The 14,484-nt window shown below is 38.8% G+C and overlaps 1 protein-coding gene across 1 annotated transcript in view; it reads right to left on the bottom strand.

Moving 5' to 3' along the window:
* LGR5 (leucine rich repeat containing G protein-coupled receptor 5) overlaps nt 1-14,484 on the bottom strand; it is a 128,971-nt gene that overhangs the window by 63,411 nt on the left and 51,076 nt on the right. Inside the window, exon 2 of the mRNA XM_060656972.3 lies at nt 8,957-9,028. Within this exon, the coding sequence (XP_060512955.3) occupies nt 8,957-9,028 (72 nt within the window). The remainder of the gene's footprint in view (nt 1-8,956; nt 9,029-14,484) is intronic.

The raw sequence follows: 14,484 nt of genomic DNA, 5'->3' as shown, positions 1-14,484 counted from the left end.
TTTTTACAAAGTACATGAGACCTGGATGGTACACATTCTCTACTTGCAAAATTAATTTGTTCTAGAAAATTGGTGAGGGCTAACATCAGGCTTAATGGTAGTAGTTTCCCCTTCTTCCCATGCTGAAGATCTGGATGACACTTGCTGATTTCCAGTTTTCTGGTACTATTTTCTTTCTCTGTGATTTTATGATATTAATTTCCAGGGACTCTGTTACTATTTCTGGATTTCTTTTCACTCTTCTGAGTTGTGATTCACCTGAATAATTGTAGTTACACTATCACTTAAACATAAAATCTCTGAAGTCTCTTATTCCTGTACGATGTATCAAAATATTCTCATATGAAGAAATTCTTCTAAAATAAAGTTAGGAAGAATCATAATAATATTGTAATCAATGACTTTTAAAAGATAAAGTGATGAATACAAACATTATATTCAATTCAGATTGGTTATTCATGATTCAACTGTAGTGAGTAAGTGCTCTTGCTGTTTTGGGAGCCACTCCATTGATAAGTGTCGCTTTGGGTTATTCTTAAAGGAGCCAAGTGTCTCGGTGATATGAAGAGTTTGACAAAAATAGGATGAAACTCATAGTCAGATGTAATCTACTGATCTTCTCTCTGCTGGCAGTAATGCATCATCATTGTAATTGACCAAGCTCACCATGGTGGGTTTTCTTTTATGAGATGCCCACGCCAGTGAAAAGGCCCAGATGCTTAGAGTTTAACCCTCTGGCATTCATCTTTGGTAAGGTTTGCTGAAGCCCATTTGGCAGCCTTGGATGTAAGGAGTATGAAATTCCATCGACTGTTTTTCTTCCCATTGGAGGAAATAAGTGTCTTCCCTAATATGCCTCAAGAAGTTGTGATTTTCAAAAAAATGTGGTCTCCTTCCCACCCCCCAGTAAATTAAGCATATCCAATTGGTCAAATCCAGTAAAAAAACTTTCCTTTTTTAAACTATGTGTTTTTGAGCTGTCCATTTTGCTTTCATTATTAGATAGGGTAAAAATATTCAGATTTCAAGGTTCAAAGGCTAAGACCACTGGAATGAATAAATGAACTCTTCAGGGCAACAGAGAATACTTCAGTGGGCATAAAGCCCTATGGTTTCTTTAACCACAGACTAGTGGAGTACAATACTAACTCCTTTGTGAAACCTCCCTTAATTCCCTCAGTCTACAGTCATCTTTCCTATAGGACATATTCTATACAAGGCTATCTGTAAGGTTCATTTTCTACCTTTTATTTTGTAGTCTACCTGATTTGATTATAGATTCCTAAGACCAATAATCTCATTGCCTGCACACAGCGGGATGCTGAATCAATATTTATTGATTGATCATTTGATCTGATCTCTAAAGACAGTTGGCCATTGTGCTACAGTGGCTTTAGGTCTGGCATAATTATTCCAAGATGGCTGGCCAGTCACACAGCCAGATCGGAAATAGCTGAGGAATATGCCTTCTTCATTACACATCACATTTAAATTCAGCCATTTCTTTGAGTACTTTCAATATGCCACGTATAGTGCTTTGGGGCATGCTAGCAGTACCTACCTCTTACTAAACAATTTGCAAGTTCCAGGCGCAGTGTTGAAGTACTTTATATACATTGTGCTATTTCATTATTATAAAAACCATATTAAACAACATGATTAGTCACCTTTTACAGAGGGGAAAATGAGTCACAGACAGGTTATTTGCTCATGTTTATATAGAAAAGTTTACAAAAGAGAATTTGGTTCAACATAGCATTTTGGCTTAAAAATTTGAGATTTTAACCATTACTTGGTTTTTAACCATTACTTGATCTGGAGCTTAGGGTGGCCAGGAAAAATCAATCTAAAACAGGAAAAACACAAGGACACAAATGGCTGCATCACTGGGGTTAAGGCCATAAGGAAACTGTGCTCACTGCTTCTTATTCAGATTCCTCCATTGCCCTCCAGATCCTGTGCAACCTTATCGTTCCTCACCACTATGACTAGTGGTCTCACTTTCTTATTGTTAGCCCCTCGTTTAATTCTCATCAAGTTTCTGTCCTCACACATTTTCTTTTTTCTCTATCTGGTGGTGCTCAAACTTTGGTATACATTGCCATCTCCAGAGAAGCTACAAAAAATTCAGATCCCCTGGCTCCCACTCAGATTTAGCGAATTAGAATTTCTAAGGGGAAGGATTCAAGAAACTGCATTTTAAAAGAGGCAGCCCAGATGATTTTAATATGGGTAGAGAGCCACACCGGGAAACACAGAGCCTACACATTCTCTCAAGATCCTCGTCTGTTTCAAAAATCACCTTTTTGTAAACAACTCTTTAGTCATTCTTTCTAGAGCAGACTCATCATGCTCCAGACTCATATTCCAACTGTGTTAATGACATTTGGATGTCCCACTGGCACCTAACACCTTGTTTCTCCAGAACTAGGCATCCCCTGCCTCCAAAATATCAGTGGTTCCCCTTGAATTTCCCGTTTCACTGACTGTGTCTCCCCCGTCTTCTGGCACCTAATCTCATAGCCTTACTCAGAGTCATCTCTCACCTTTGGACATTGCTTTAGGTCCCCACAATCAACTGATGAGTCCCTGACTATCTTCCTGCACTGTGATGCTTCATATATCCCAGTGGGTCTCAGCTCACCTCTAGAGCTTTAAAAAATAATGCCTGAGGGGGCACCTGGGTGGCTCAGTCGGTTGAGCGGCTGACTTCGGCTCAGGTCATGATCTCGTGGTCCGTGAGTTCAAGCCCCACGTCGGGCTTTGTGCTGACAGCTCAGAGCCTGGAGCCTATTTCAGATTCTGTGTCTCCCTCTCTCTGATCCTCCCCCGTTCATGCTCTGTCTCTCTCTGTCTCAAAAATAAATATACATTAAAAAAAAATTAAAAAAAAAAATAATGCCTGAGTCCCCCCTGAATCCCATTAAGTCAGAATCTCTGGCAATAAGCCCCAGTAATTAATAGTTTTAAAAACATTCCAGGTGAGGGACATTTGGGGGGCTCAGTTGGTTAAGCATCTGACTCTTGATTTTGGCTCAGGTCCAATCTCACTGTTGTGAGATGGAGTCTTATGTCGGGCTCCTCCTCGATGAGCATGGAGCCTGCTTGGGATTCTTTCTCTCTCCCTCTCTCCCTGCCCCTTCCTTGCACACTCTCTCTCAAAATAAATAAATAAACTTAAAAAACTTTCAAAATGCTTCTGGTGATTCTAATGCATATGCAAAGGTGGAAAAGTCTGAAATAATTCTCAGTTTAATATTGATAAGATCAACTAGAGGCCTTTATATCTCCGTCCCCAGAGATGATGATTCATCCATTACTTGTTGGGAGAATTAGGAGAGGTTAGTTAATGGGTTTTAATAATTATCCAGAAGAGACAATAAGAACCTGAACTATGTGGTGATGAAATAGAGTAAACAAATGGGAAAAGAGTGTGGAATTATAAACTCTGGACAGATATCTAAATGTCTAGCTTATATAGACATATATAAGACATATATAGACATATATAAGAATATATATATAGACGTATATATACGTACATATACATATATACATATATATAGACATATATAGCTACACAACCTCTAGCTATATGCATAGACATTTGGAACAGAACCAAAATAATTGCCATGAAGTAACATTAGAGAAAGCGAGTTTCAAAGAGGCAGCATTTTTAATCATTTGCCAGATCCATGAAGAGACGGAACACTGTGACAAAGCCAAGGGGCACGAAGATTATTCATGGGCATGAAGGTGTTTTCATTTTACTAACACATCTAATATGTGAATTGGAGTTTACCAAAGTTCTCTCATCATTATTTCATTTGATCTTCAGGAAAAAAATCTCAAAAGACAGGCAGAACAGCTCTCACTATTTTCAGCCCCATGATGAGGAAGTAGAAGTATCAAGCGTAGATTGTGCTTTCAGGAAGTCTGGTGGTATTTCTCATTACAAATTTCATCTACAATAATCGGTATCTACTATTTATATAGAGATTCTTCAAGGCCAACCATAATATGAGCAAGCAGTTCCAGGGAACAATAGTAACTTGAAAACAGACCTCCCTAGAGCTTCTCATGTTTCCTTGACGGCTAAATCGAGTATTTGATTCCAATAGCATTAGAATCTGGAAAGATTTTAAAATACTACTCGGAAACAAAGGCGTTCAGCTCACACTGTTTAAAATGGTAACAGTTTATTTTCCCCTCTGGTTTCATCAAACTACTAATCTAAGTTTAATGGGACTTGTGGATGTCAGCATTAGGAACGCTCTGCCATTAGCTCCTAACATCTGAACCACACTCTGGGTACCAAATCTTTAATTTGTCCAAATAGCAAACGTTAACATAAGTCCCTAATAGAACTGAATTAACAGAACTGAGAGAGACACTGTTGGAGAGAAGTGCAATTAGCTTTCAGGATGTTCAAATTTGGGAAAGAACTATTCTGCACTGATCGTGTTTGAGAGTTTGAAAGTTTTCTTTTTTTTAATTTTTTTTTTTGATGTTTATTCATTTCTGAGACAGAGAGAGAGAGAGAGAGAGAGAGACAGAGATAGAGCGTGAGGAGGGGAGGGTCAGAGAGAGAGGGAGACACGGAATCCGAAGCAGGCTTCAGGCTCTGAGCTGTCGGTACAGGGCCTGACGTGGGGCTCAAACCCACGAACTGTGAGATCATGACCTGGGCTGAAGTTGGAGGCTTAACCGACAGAGCCACTCAAGCGCCCCTGAAAGAGCTTTTCCTTCCCAAGTCCTGGATCCCTGGGTTACTGCAAAGTCAGGCTTTTGAAAGAGGAAAGAAAGAGGTTGGACTCTTCTTGAAGGTGTTTTCATTTTACTAACACAGCTCAGCAGGTGAATGAGAGCTTACCAAAGTTCTCTCATTATCATTTCATTCAATTCTCAGAAACATCTCAAAGCACAGGCGGGGCAGCTCTTGCCATTATCCCCGGAGACCCAGTGAAATCAAGTGGATTATCAGGTAGTGCAGAGACAAGACCTGGGTTTTGCCTCTAAATCCTGCCCTTTTCTCCCTAGCACAGCCTTGCCACACTCAGATACCATGTTTTTGTTTTTTTCCAAAAGAAGAAGGCTCTCCTTCTCTTTGTAACAATAGGACGTTTGGCCTCTGCATGTCCAGTCACTGCGTAGAGTTAAAAAAATAAATAACATTCATAAATAAGACTTGAATATGTGGCACAAGTAGCAAACATTCTAGAACATCAGGAGGGAGAGGAATTCATCAATGGTGAGGACCTTTATTCTTCTTAAATCATTGTCTCAGGTAGTCACTTTTTCTGGGGTTATAATATACATATATTTCTAAACAGTGAGTCAGGGAGTACCGTTAAGGCTTTATTGATTCTTAGAGGGTTTTAAACTGCGACACCTTTGCTAAGCTCCAGATGAGGAATGAATCATGGCTGTCTACATAGTTCACAACATAATTAAATGAATTAAACTAGGGAAATGATAAGTTGGGTAATTAGTGAACAGGAAGAGTGGTTACTTGCCTTTATCAATAGTGATTTTTAAAAATTGAGTTTTGTGGTGAGAGTTTTATTAAAATCATTAATAGTATCTGTAACACCTTCTTATTTAATAGATAAAGAGAAAAATCCAGAGATAAGCTGAATAAATTGAATGAAGGAATACTTTTAGAACAGTGCTATACTGTCATAACAAAAGATACACACACACACACACACACACACACACACCCCAGATATCTAAATGTCTGTATCCAGCTGCATGGTTGTCATTTGTTGATTCAGGTAGAATACCATATAAACATGCTGTTTAAGCATATGCAGGCACATATAAAAATAGTCACTAAGGTTTTGTACCTATGAAGCAGTGCTAAATTGGTGATACTCTGATAATTCTACATCTGAAAATTCTGATGACATTTCTCCATAGCCAATAATCGGTGATGGTAGTGAATTGATAACCTGAATATCCAATCTCTCCCAGCTGGGCAGGCAGATCTCTCTCCTACTCTCTCTATTTCATTCCTCCACATATACACAGACAGACACAGCCATATGACAGACCTATGATTACAAAACTCAATTTAAATAACAGTTTTGTGCAAACCACTGTGCTAGGTACTACTGGGGAAAAGAAATGCACAAATCACGTACAATTCTTACCGCTTCCTCTACCTTCTGAGTGTGGCTTTAAAGGTGGGTTTGAATTTTAGCCCTGACACCACTTCATGATCTTGGACAAGTTTCTTATTTTCTCTGCACTTCATTTTTTCTTTCTTTCTTTTTTAATCTACGAAGTGGGGATAACAATAATATCTACTTTTATGGGGTTGTTAGGAGGATTCAGTGGAAAAATTTTGAACAGAGTAAGCTACTATTGTTGTCATTATAATTACATTATTATTCTGAAGATATTCTACTCTAGAAGAGAATACAGACTTAAACATAGCTAAATCTAATGAAATTATGAGCAACATACCAGAGGCATAATCACAATACTCTGCAAAACGGGTGCTTTTTTTTGTTTGTTTGTTTTTTTGCTATGTTTTGTTTTGTTTTAAACACAACACCCTAAAATAAGCCTTGGGAACAAAAGAATAAACCAAACAGAGCTGATCATTTCTCCAGGTTCTATAAATACTATCCCCTTTTGCCACGAAATGAATAATGATGTCTTCAAAACATCAGTCAGATACAACATAGAATTATATATGAGAAAGTGGTCTAGCTTTTACATTCTGCAAGTTGGCCAACTCAACAGAGGGCATTCCAGGACAGAATGAAAAACTAGAATGAATAGTCCTTTAAGGGTCCCTCTATTTCTGAAATCCCATGATTCCACAGTCAAGACCCTTAATGGAGTTTCCAGATATCAAAATAAGACAATATAGAAAAATATCTTTTTCAAATGGTAGTTCCTTCCCTATTTTTTTCCCCCTGACTTTCCTCAATTACCTTTTGAGAAACCGGCCTTGGAACAGAATTAACATTCACCTCATGAAGAATGAGGAGTTATTTTGAATGAGTTGGTCACTGAGGGAGGAATTCTACTGAACAAAGTCCTTAGGGAAGTGAATTATTTATTGATTCAGTTTGTGGTCTAAAGTTGAGGTGCATGTTGACACAGAATGGAAGCCTTGTGCCATCTCATAGTGTAAGGAAATTAAAGAGAAAAGCATAGGAAATACACACCTTCGAAATACAGGGGAAAATAGGACTAAGCATCGTATGTTAATTATGGTGAGAAAGGGAAGATGAGAAGGATGGAAATGAGGAAAAAACACTAATCAAAATTTGCTAAAGGTTATCTTTAGAAATATTAGCTAATGTCTACCACATCTGTTACCTTTTTCCTAAGGCAGCTAACTTGTATGAGAAGCTCCTTTTACATGTTTTGCTTTCTCATTGTTCATTAATTCATTTACTCATCCATCAAAAATGTATTGATTATTTTTTTAAATATTTATTTTGAGAGAGAGAGAGTGTGTGTGAACATGAGTGGGGGAGGGGCAGAGAGCAAGGGAGAGAGAATCTCAAGCAGGGTCTGAGCTCAGCACAAAGCCCAACTAGGGGCTCAATCCCACTGTGAGATCATAAGCTGAGCCCAAATCAAGAGTCGGACGCTCAACCAACTGAACACCCCAAAAATGTGTTGATTATTTATTACATACAAGCCATGACTAAGCTAGACAAGGTCTCAGCCCTGATCAAGGTTAATTTTTAGCAATGGAAATGGTCAGAGAGAAAAAAGAAGACGGGAAAAGAGGAGCTGGAAAACCCCGATTGAAAACCCATTCTTTGAATGATAAAAACTTGCTGTACAATCCCATCTTCTGAGCTTCCCCACTGTAACTCTGGAAAACAATCTGGACATATATTCAACTTTCGGTAGTAAAACAATAGCATTTGCAAAAATATAAGGCCATCAAAAATAAAGAGAAAAGCCTTAGGGAAGTGTGAGAATATTATCCTCCTGAAAAAGGAAAAAATCGACATAGTGTAATTTGGTTACGATGGAATATTCTTTCCACTTCCTGCGGTGGATCATGCAGTGCATCAACCATTTAAATTACTCTCCAGATTGGACCCTGACTTTAGGATTTATAAAGGAAGTTTTTCAAAAGAGGTCATTGCCTAAACAATTCCTTTAATCAACAGTCAGAGGACTTACTCTAATGATGGTGCCAAACTTTCTTCATGAAGACTGAGATGGCACCTCACTCCCTCAGTCTCCATCACTCAATAGGGTAAGAAGATCAAATGAATTTTTAAATGCAGATTTTTGGATTATACGGTTCTTTTTCGTCTTCTGGAAAATGATTACTAGACCTAATCAAGATTCCTCTGTGTATCATTAGCTAATTTTAGCTTCCTCCTTTTTTATTTTTTATTTTTTTTACAGTGACTTTCGGAGAGCCCAGTTTGACGTCCTCTGTGGATTTCATGTTTTTCTGTTCAAGCCTTGAGGGAAGCTAAATGAAGAAGTAGGAAAATAGTAATTAAAAGTGATTAGGACAAGAAGTTTTGGTGCTATGGAATGTGGACCCAATTCTCCCGGTCACAACCCAAACCAAGCGGCAGTTTTTGGTTTTGATTATAGCTTTACTTGCTATTTTAATAAACATGAACGAGTATTCAAACTTTTAATATCCTGCTGCTTAACTATTTCCAAAGAGACATCCAGCTCTTTTAAACAGCCTTTGTTTTAAAATTTTAATTTGTTTGGCTCAGTCTCACCTTAGAAAGTTGTAGCGTCATGGTAAACTCTTTTATAAGTTGATTTCCAGAATCGCAGGCAATTTTTTTTTCTCCCCTCCCAAGTAAGTGTTTCCTCATGTGCCAAAATTGTTGGTGCTGACAGCTTTTTTGCCTTGTTTTATCTGGTTCCCACAGTAAGTATGAGAGGCAAACACAAGAATGTGCACAGTGTTGACTGGACGCATCACTACTACGGCGATACTTACAACTCCTCTAGGAAGCGGAGACTGTGCAGGGGACTCGGGGGCAGTTGACTGATGTTGTTCATACTGAGGTCTCTGGAGAGGAAAACAGACAGCATGTGAGGAGCGGTGTCCACACAAGGAATGCCACTACAAGGAAATCCGGCTGCTCAGTTCATACGTTTTCAAGCAATATGGCCAAACTCATTCTTTTGATCAACAAAAAATCGCTATTTTGCATCTGAAATATATTCCTGCCCCACCACCGCCCCCGCCCCAGACCACCTTGGTCTCTCTATCAAATTAGAGATCCTAGGAAGAGCTTATGTGAATTCAAAACCCATTTGTGGGCCTGGTTGTAAAACTTCATGTTTAAAATTATGTGAGTAGGACAGCAAAGGAAACAGACATAACTCAACCCTAGACATAACCCAACCTCATGACTTGCTTTGAATTTGGTGACAAAGAGAAATGTCTTCACCATGCAACTCTGGAAGTCCTGCTTCTGTGGGGCTATAAGCACCTTGTAAAAACAAATGTTTTGATTCAAAGAAACTTAAAAAAACAAAACAAGACAAAAAGCCTATTCCCTCCTTCTAACATGTTCCCTTTGCAGGTTCTCGGATTGCATTAAATAAGTGAAATGAACCATAAAACAAGGGTGTAATGTGATCCTTCTCTGGAGCACACTTCCTGCTGGGCTTGCACGGTAGTTCCTGGCACAGGAAACAACAAGCCACTTTGGGCAGAACTCAATCGATTTTTGTTTTAAGGGAAACTCCGTGTAATTAGATTTCATTCTGTTTTTACGTTTCTATTTCTTTACTGTCTCCCACATAACCCTACAGCACCACTGATATACGCCGTCTGTATCTGAGAGGACAAAAGACCGAGTGCTGGACAGATTGTCATCGAGACCAACTAAGACTTTATATACCAGTCAGCTACAGGTTGACTTTAAAAATGATCCATTGGTCAAACCTGAAGATTCAGATTATATTCAGAATTCATCATAATCTCAGATCAGGTGTATGTACTTAAAATTTACCTCTAGATGAGACAATCAGCTTCTTTTTATTTGTTATTTTAAAAATTGATTTAATTGGCATATGACATTGTATTAATTTTAGGTGTGCAACATAACGATTTGATATACGTATATGTTGCAAAATGAGAACCACAATAAATTTAGTTAACATCCATCACCGCACATAGCGAGAACATTTTTTTTTCTTATGATGAGAACTTTTAAGATTTACTCTCTTAGCAACTTTCAAATAAAAAATATGGTGTTGTTAACTATATTTGCCCTGCTGTACATTATTACATCCCCAGCACTTACTTATTTTAGAATTGGGAGTTTGTATCTTTTCTTTTTTTTTTTTTTAAATTTTTTTTTTTCAACGTTTTTTTATTTATTTTTGGGACAGAGAGAGACAGAGCATGAACAGGGGAGGGGCAGAGAGAGAGGGAGACACAGAATCGGAAACAGGCTCCAGGCTCCGAGCCATCAGCCCAGAGCCCGACGCGGGGCTCGAACTCACAGACCGCGAGATCGTGACCTGGCTGAAGTCGGACGCTTAACCGACCGCGCCACCCAGGCGCCCCTCTTTTCTTTTTTTTACGTTTATTTATTTTTGGGAGAGAGACAGAGCGTGAGCAAGGCAGGGGCAGAGAGAGACACACACACATAGAATAGAAAACAGGCTCCACACTCTGAGCTGTCAGCACAGAGCCCCACTCGGGGCTCGAACTCACTGACCGTGAGATCCTGACCTGAGGTGAAGTCGGGCGCTTAACCGACTGAGCCACCCAGGCACCCCTGGAATTTGTATCTTTTGACCACCTTTACCCATTTCACCCAGGAGCTTTTAAAAATATCCTTCTTATTTAAGTGGTCACACCCATAGCGCCTAACCAGTTGATGTCAGTATGGATTGCTTGGTTCCTTTATCAAATATTAACTTTTAATCATTGATGGTAAGAATTGAGGGACTGATCATTTACTCTTTACAAAGTCACTAGTATGTACAGGTAGATAAAATATTCAGTTACGTGTTTTAGAGTATGGTAAAAAACAATGATAACTTTTAGTGTCTGATACTGAACAATTATATAGCTGAGTAAAATGCTATTTTCTCGAGCTAAAAGTAAACAATTCCGGGGCGCCTGAATGGCTCAGTTGGTTAAGTGTCCGACTTTGGCTCAGGTCATTATCTCACGGGTTCCTGAGTTGGAGCCCCCTGTTGGGCTCTGTGCTGACAGCTCAGAGCCTGGAGCCTGCTTTGGATTCTGTGCTTCCCTCTCTCTGCCCCTCCCCCACTCATGCTCTGTCTCAAAAATAAATAAACATTAAAAAAAATGTAAGGGGTGGCAGGGTGGCTCAGTCTGTTGAGCATCTGGCTTTGGCACAGGTCACGGTCTCACGGTTTGTGAGTTCGAGCTCCGCTGTGGGTTCTGTGCTGACAGCTCAGAGCCTGGAGACTATTTCGGATTCTGTGTCTCCCTCTCTGCTCCTCCCCTGCTCGTGCTCTGTCTGTCTCTCTCTCAAAAATAAATAAACATTAAAAAAAAAATTTGTTTAAAAAAAATTTAAAAAACCTAAACAATGCCAAAAATATTCACTAAAAAATTTGTATTTCCATATATTAAGCATCTGGATTTTTTTCTGGCATCATCTAGATAATAGTGCCAAATGATTGATTAGCAGTTTAAATTTGTGGTGCAGATACTTCTCTGAAGCAGCAAAGTTGTTTAGTTCACTGAACAGACATGTGTTAAACTAATCAATGAGGTTTCTGAATTCCTCACAGGGACCATATAATTTCTGCGATGACTTGATATTTCTCAGGTATTCACTCATTTCTAATTGATATCTCACTTATTTCCTAAAAGAATCAAGGTGGTTTGTTTTAGGAGCATGTTTATTAGCAGCCCGGATTAAACCAGTTTCAACATCAAGACAACTGGTATGGGTAACTTCCCTCTGCGCTTATGTTTTTCTGTGTGATGTGCAAATCAGTTTGGAATAAACATCTATCTTGCCATATGCAGAAAGCTCTAAATAGAACAAGGAAATTTACATATTTAGGAGATTCAAAAACACTCCACATTATTTTAATATTTATTATCCTATTTCAGGCTCCTGGAAGTGAAGCTTGTATAAGCTTTCACTCTCAGGGTCCCCCACCAGAACTCTTTTTATGGCAGAACAGCAGAAAGAGTGCAAGCACTGTCAGAGTATAGGGTCTTGGGTTTGAATCTGAACCTCCCCATTCACTAGCTGCATGATCTTGGGAGAATTGATCTCCCTGTGGCAGACTTCCTTGTATTTAAACTCAGAAACTAAACTACATTAATAGTGTGAGACCCTATGCTAGCTGCTTCCAATCAAAGGAGGGTGACTTAATTTACTTCTTAAAAAGAAGAGTATCTCCTTTTCCCAAAAGGAATGAAGAATAACTTCTTGGTGTTACCCAGTGTTGGAGTTCCACTTAGAAAATGAGCAAACACTGCTAAACCAGTCCTTTACCACCTGTTTTCTAATAAGGCTATTTTCTTTTAAAGAGTTTCTAAGCAATGCATATAAGCCTATAGCAGAAAACAGCCTTTAATATCAACAGTCTAAGGTAAAATCAAATAGGCCTTTAAAATATAAATTCAAAGTGAGTAAGGTAAAAAGGAACTTGTCTGCATTTACTTTTTTCATTCTGTAATCATCTTTGCAGTGATGGTCAAATGGAATAGTGGTCCTCTAGCTCAGTGCTTCCCAAACTATCCATGGTGAAAGACCAATTTTTTTTTTTTTAGATTTAAATTTTAGTTAACATACAGTGCAATATTGGTTTCTGGAGTAGAATTCAGTGATTCATCATGTACATAGAATACCCCAGTGCTCATCACAAGTGCCCTCTTTAATACCCATCACCCATCTAGAAAATTTTGAATTTGCTGTGGGTCTATAATTTTTAAAAAGACATAATAAAATTAATTACTAGAAAGGGGAAACAAAAAAACCCTAAAATGCACAAAATAGGAGCGTCAATATTTTGTTATGGGATTCAACATAGATTATTCAATTACTATAAAAGTTTGTAAACCTTTACTCTCAAATTCTTATCTGCTGTGGATCACTAAAAAGACAGTCCTGTCCTGGGAAGGTTAGGACCACTCTTTAATCAACAATGCCCTTCTTGCCTTCATGTCAATTTTTAGTTAAAAATGACAGAATGAGAACAACATTAAACCTCTGTACAAAAATACTCCCTTTCTTACTTAAATTATTTCTAAACTTTTTTTTTTTTCGTATTTGGTCTTTCTGACACCTGGAACACATATAACATTAGCAGCAAATGAGGAGGTCTTAAAACAATTTCTAAACCTGTATGTTATTTACTTTTTAAACGATTATTTTAAAAAGAGGCTGCATTTTGCACCACGTTTTGTCTATGATTCAGTTTCCTAACATTTGTGAAACAATGTAATGGATTTCTTTAATTTTTTCATCTTTTGCCAAGATGTTGGAATTAATTTTGAAAAAGTGGTCACTATGGACAAAGATTTCATAAGACGTGGAGGAGTCATTGTGACAAGATGGTCAAATATGTTCAACCATTTTGCCCTGTCTCTGACCCTGCTCTTGTCGATGCTGTGTTAATGCCCGTGTCTGGAAATCTAGAGCAGGGTTACAGGAAAGAGCCTCTTCTTGGCACTGAAGCAACAGAACAAGGTGAATGGCTTGCAAGCAGAGCTTGGCCTTAAGTTCAGCCCCACGGGAGGAGTCCCTGTGCGGGGCACAACCTGCATAGCTGTGGTCATCGGGGGCTCTTCAATCTGAGAACTTCTGCTGGCTCCAGGTTTCTTAAAGGAATGAATGCCTAAACTATTTTGGCTCTTCACAATCTGGCTTAATGTATGTTTCCATCTTGATTCTATGTCACTTTCCTCTATGCATGTGTGGCCCACCTACACTGAAAGTCTTGCTGTTCCCCTTTGCATCTGTCTTTACACATGTGATTCTCTTTCCCTAGAACACATTAGCCTCTCGATTTCCAAATTCCTGCTCCTGTGCTTCCCCACCCCCTTGCCCCCATTTAAGATCTAGCTTAACATACCCTTGTGTTTCTGACACAGTGTTTTATCTTTCCAGCTTAGATCACACATTGGTCACACATTGGATCACCACCTCACCAACACCCTCAACTCCCTGGTCGGTTGTCTTTTGTTTCTTTCTCCTAGAAAAATCCCAGCTCAGGGAAAACACCACAATTCACTTTTTTCTGTTACTATCTCAGGGTACTGAGTGCTACTAGAAAAGAGTAACTCACAAATGTGCAGATTAGTGACTATAAATTCATGGTCTTTGTGGGTTCTCAACACTGCTGCACAATCCTGTTATTTGTGATTGCTCAATTTACTCCCACGGGGACTGTGGCCAATCCTTACCACTTGCCTCAAACCTCTTCGTCAACAGTGACTCCTATCATGGGACACCTTTCCTCTTACTTCATGGAAACAACTGCGATTCTTTAGACCACCAAACATGATATGAA

This window comes from Panthera onca, chromosome B4, assembly GCF_046562875.1.
Source record: "Panthera onca isolate mPanOnc1 chromosome B4, mPanOnc1 haplotype 2, whole genome shotgun sequence".
Classification (NCBI taxonomy): Eukaryota; Metazoa; Chordata; class Mammalia; order Carnivora; family Felidae; genus Panthera; species Panthera onca.
The sequence above is the reverse complement of the archived record's forward strand: the minus strand, read 5'-3'. Positions and strand labels throughout refer to the sequence as shown.